The sequence below is a fragment of the Diaphorina citri genome, unplaced genomic scaffold, assembly GCF_000475195.1.
Source record: "Diaphorina citri unplaced genomic scaffold, Diaci psyllid genome assembly version 1.1 scaffold3941, whole genome shotgun sequence".
Classification (NCBI taxonomy): domain Eukaryota; kingdom Metazoa; phylum Arthropoda; class Insecta; order Hemiptera; family Psyllidae; genus Diaphorina; species Diaphorina citri.
In genome coordinates this window covers 1-5,679 of record NW_007381340.1, presented here as the reverse complement: position 1 = coordinate 5,679, position 5,679 = coordinate 1, and the positions used below count along the sequence as shown (strand labels likewise).

The 5,679-nt window shown below is 38.1% G+C and overlaps 1 protein-coding gene across 1 annotated transcript; it reads right to left on the bottom strand.

The window, feature by feature from the left end:
* Positions 1-4,736: 4,736 nt before the first annotated feature.
* On the bottom strand, positions 4,737-4,980 carry LOC113472117 (tumor necrosis factor, alpha-induced protein 8-like protein 2 B; the record flags this gene model as incomplete). The annotated part of the gene is given in 1 exon segment (XM_026831705.1): positions 4,737-4,980. A coding segment is annotated over 1 exon segment (183 nt). The 3' UTR covers positions 4,737-4,788.
* Between the last annotated feature and the right edge of the window lie 699 nt (positions 4,981-5,679).

Below are 5,679 nucleotides of genomic sequence, written 5' to 3'. Positions count from 1 at the left end.
TAATCGAGAATACTTTGTCCAACCCTACGGCTTGTGATGTAACCAGCCCTGGACTGGACTTTCAATCTTTTAATAATCGTAATCGAAAATAACTTCCTTTCTGCTTTTTTCCCCCTCTGGGACCGCAAAGTGTTTGATGGGCTAGGGGCATTTATTTTCCCATCAGCAATAAAAGATACATATTTGTGTAAAAAATAAGGTCAGAAACTGTTTTATTCTATTTTAAAGCTTAGTATTTAACGAGACAAAAGTACATTTTTATCTGTAGGTAAGTTTAAAACTATACAGAATAAATGCTTCACTTGAACATTACAGGTAGATACATACTAACATACATAGTGGTATTTTCGAAATAAATAAGGATGAATTTCATCACATACCTACCAACTACAATGTTCTTTTTTTCTCCTTGGAGACTTTACCTACGCAGGCCAAGCCTCTTTCACGACAGTAACATGTATGATCTGTTTCTGGTCTGCAGTGACTAGCACAGAAATAAAATGTGATTCTTTCATAATAATAAAAATGATAATAGTGCTTATTTATAACTGCTTGAATAAGATTAAAGAGTGCCTTTACTCTAGCAGTAGACTACCACTATTAATGTCAAATGCTCAAACAATGTTGAGTATAAAGCTCCATTTGGTAAATTTCCATACCTCCGCCGGGAGAGAATCTACGCCCTCTTGATTACCAGACAAGTGTCTTAGTCAAGACACCACTACACCAATATGATTCTTCTCCCAATCTCATGCTACCTAAGACTTCTTCTTAGCCTTTTCCTACTTAAATAAGAACGGCATTCTTGTCGGTCCCTTATGCTACCTAAAACTATTGGAATCATATTCAATTTCTAGGGGTTCACTCCTGTCTTGCCTATGCTGACTAGATTGTGTCAAGTGCCTTGATTCTTCACTCAAATATTCTTAGCCAAAACACGTTTTGAGGTCCCTAGAGCCTAAATCCAAAGTTTCAGCCATTGGTCCGTGTGTGTGTCTGTCCTTCTGTCTGTAAACAAAATATTTCGAGAACGGTAAGAGCTAGAGACTTGAAATTTGACATCCAGCTGTCAAATGAGACAAGGATGTGACACAAAACTTTTGTTTAAGATCGGTGCAACGCTTGGCAGCATTTCGTCCGCTTTTTGGTGGTTTTCGGTGTAGTTCAATAATATCTCGGGAAGGGTATGAGCTAGAGACTTGAAATTTGGTATGTAGTCCACAAATATGTGACAAGAATGCAACACAAAACGTTTGGTTAAGATAGGTGCTGCGGTTGACGGTATTTTGACCGTTTTTTGGCGGTTTTCAACCGCTTTTGGTAGTTTTCAGCTATACTGACTAAACGGTTAGAGATATTGTAAAAGTTACAATAGAAAAACAGCCAAATAAGGCACCATTTAATAGGATAAGGAAAGTTGTGTGATGTTCACACCAGATTTTTTACAACAATCTTTCCATGTTCCACTAAGTACATGTAGGTAGTACTTTTCAGGAACATTAATTGCTATTATAGGTATTTCTTAATATCTTCCCTTATGTAGAAGTTTATCCATGTTTTGAAGAATGAACTAATCTCCAGATTTACCAAATCCCCTTATAGTAGAAACCAACCACAGTAATGATACTTACCATTGACAGATTTAATGTTAAGCAACTTCTGAGACACGGTTTTGGCTATCTGCATCAAATCTTCTGCTTCGACACCAGACAGAAGCTCTGTCAGTGCAGATTTCTCATCATCTGTAAGGACCATATCTCATTGGGGCAATGTAGAGAAACACTAAGTGAGTAAATAACAGTATTTACCTAGATACACTATTAGAATCAAGAAAAACTGCTCTTTTGAGTTCTTTTAACCCTTTTTCTATGTCACTTTCCTTGCAAATCCCAACATACAAAATTTCCATTTCAAAAAACAAGAAAAATTTCAATTTATTTTTTTTAAAATTTCGCGGTTTCTTGAAAGATAAGAACGTTCAAAAAACTTTCGCTGCGTGTCGGCAATACAATCCGGCAGCTCCGGTAATTTGAAATAAATCCAGTGCCGGGGCGTAAAATCTGTTCTGGTAAAAAAGGATAGGTCCTTTTGTCATTTTATCCGTTCAGGATGAAATCCGCTATTATACTCGAATGTTGCTTAGATTTATTTATTTAAAACTTTACGTATTTCTGAACCTGGTATTATATTTGAGCTCAGACTGTTACCCCTTTTCCTTTGGATGGCCTGGGACAATCGACTTTGCAAAAGATATCCTAGTTATCTACATAAAATACACAATGTAATGTTTATGATAGGCACAATAAATGTGAATTTATTAGTTTCATACGAACATATAAGTCTTTATTAGAAAAATAATATACAATTCCTTGCAAATCCCAACATACAAAATTTCCATTTCAAAAAACAAGAAAAATTTCAATTTATTTTTTTAAAATTTCGCGGTTTCTTGAAAGATAAGAACGTTCAAAAAACTTTCGCTGCGTGTCGGTAATACAATCCGGCAGCTCCGGTAATTTGAAATAAATCCAGTGCCGGGGCGTAAAATCTGTTCTGGTAAAAAAGGATACGTCCTTTTGTCATTTTATCCGTTCAGGATGAAATCCGCTATTATACTCGAATGTTCCTTAGATTTATTTCTTTAAAACAATACGTATTTCTGAACCTGGTATTATAAAAGGATACGTCCTTTTGTCATTTTATCCGTTCAGGATGAAATCCGCTATTATACTCGAATGTTCCTTAGATTTATTTCTTTAAAACTTTACGTATTTCTGAACCTGGAATGAAATTTGAGCTCAGACTGTTGCCCCTTTTCCTTTGGATGGCCTGGGACAATCGACTTTGCAAAAGATATCCTAGTTGTCTACATAAAATACACAATGTAATGTTTATGATAGGCACAATAAATGTGAATTTATTAGTTTCATACGAACATATAGGTCTTTATTAGAAAAATAATATACAGGATGGCCTGGGACAATCGACTTTGCAAAAGATATCCTAGTTGTCTACATAAAATACACAATGTAATGTTTATGATAGGCACAATAAAAAAATGTGAATTTATTAGTTTCATACGAACATATAGGTTTAGAAAAATAATATACAATACAAACTTATTATAGGTACATACTTAAAATTAAATATTTCTACTTATTATCGTAGCTGGGTAGGTAGGTATATCGTGTATCACAAAATTTTAAAAGCGAAACGTATAAGGGGTAATCTAATTATCTAATAAACAAGTTAAGTACATAAAAGGTGTGCCCACACATAGTAGATCGGCCGTCGATCGATGTCGATCCACGTCGATTCACAATAAAATCACATCGATCGACGGCCATCGACTATGTGTGGACACACCTTGATAACAATATTATTATGCAACTAGGCACAAAGCAACACCTAATGAAATTCAGAACAAAGATTCCAGGAAGGTAATAGGTAGGTTATAAGGACATGAAAAAAAAAAAAAATCAAGACATTCAAATGTCCCGCCGCTTTAGGGTGCACTCAGCCCAAGCCCGTTTCAGGATTTTATTAAGGAGAGGAGGGGGCGAGAGTCAAACATCAATGTACGGGGGAGCGGATGCTCCAAGTTTTCGAAGTCTGGCCTACGATAAATTAGAAACTGAAGCTTGAGGGTGGGGGCCGGGCTCCCATCTAAATACGGCCCTGACTCAGCTTGAAAATGAAACAGAGCGGCGTAAAGTCATAATCGGTCTCCGACTAGCAAAACATAAAACACGTCACCATTCTAGCATCATTTTCATTTCCCGCCGCCACCGTCCAGCAGAATATTCAAATCGGCCACGACGCGGCTCATAGCGGGTCGGAACCGCTCGTCGCTCTTATCGAAGATGGCGTCCAGGAACGGTCGATTTTGAAAATTTGGACCGATTGCAATACTTTCTCATTACCTTGTATAGGTTCCCTATACGTAAGGGTAATAGAAAGTAAAAAAAGATCGTTATTATTCGTAAACGGAGATTGCCGAAAAGGGAGTTTTGGGGGTTGGGACTGGGACTGGCTATTTTGAGTAGGGACTGTTTAAGTCATTCAGTCTTTGTGTGGGATTCAAGTCTTTTAATTCAGTCAGTCAGTCTTTACACATCTCTACACTGAGTTTCATTTCGAGAGATTCGGTGTTCACAGTTCACATACCGCACTTCGGTATTTTACGTTTTGCCATGTACCTACCTAATGGCCGCGGGTCCACAAAGTGAGTTTAAAGCTCAAACACTTTAAACGCCGTTTAAGTTAAGCAATCTAATTAACTGAAATTTTCTAAATCAACCTGCAATCAGGATTGCTTAGTCCAAAATTGGTTATTTCAATTGCATGTCAGGAGTACGCTGCCGCCGTATGGGCTTTCTTGCAATAGCATAATAGCATATAGTCCAAACGATTACAACTCTTCTTCTACTTTTAATACTTCGTCTTTCCCCTTACAGACGGGGTCGGCGTTTTTCATCAGCCTCTCAATCAGCCCTAGCTAGGGTGATTGCTTTGGGCTGATATTTGGTTTTGGCTAAAAATTTTACGAGTGGATGCCCTTCGCACTCAACCTTTGCTATTTCTTTAACAAGGAAAATTCAGGCTAGTAAGTATACTCCCTCTGTTTAAAGTCCACCGGCCAGACTAAGCTGGTCTAGTCCCTGTTTAACGTCCCCCAGCCAAACGATTACAACTAACATGGTCTAATCTGCTGAGGAAAGTAGAAAACTCTACAGTGTGTTCCACTGGCTCCTGTCAAAATAAACCTACATCCTTTCCATTTCCACTCTAGTGGCGGAAACTCACGTAAGTTTTGATGACCCGATACAGATTGTCCAGAAGTCGACCCGACCGGTCGTCGATGTACATCTTCACCATGGACTTGTTGGACATTTTGCTCGCCAACTTCTTCTGCACCCGCATGGCGAGGTCGTTGGTTTTGAACCGATCCGTGTCCGGCGAGGAAGACATGGCTGAAATCAAGAGAAGTAAAAAAAAATGCACATGAGATTCAAAAGATGCTCAAATTAAGGTAAGGTAAAGTGATGGCAGTGTGGCTGTCCTGAACGAAATTACCTAGAATCTTATGGAAAAACTTTGAACTACATCTTTCGGAGTTACGTGACGTGACGATAGTGTGTTTCTACCTTAAAAGGTCCTATCGACGCGTTTTATGCACCGTTTTCCGCTGAGTTGTTTAGAAGAGGACATAGTGGCCCCTATCTTATATTATAAGAACAATAATCCTATAAACCCTGACCATATTGACCGACAGGTTAAAAATGAGACAGTTTTTATAATGACCCTTCTAACACTTGTCTGGCCCCCTTAGCCCCCTATTATTTATGAAATGTTCTCTTATTATGGCTAATGTACCCTAATGATTATTGATTACCTTATGATTCGTGGCATTATGGGTTATGGGCAATGCAGCCAGGGACATTGTGAATTACTAATACAGCATACATGCACCGTTTTAGGATATGCTATCACGTCTTCAGGTTTATGATGTGTATAAATTACCACCTATCTCTTTTTTCAACCAGTTGAGCCATGTGAGGGGAGTAGAGGACCTACAGCTTTGATTTGACGAGAGCTTTATTGCTTGTGATAAATCACATCAAGATCAAGATCAAACCAAGAAACCGCAGTTGCCTCACGGATATTGAAGAATAGTTA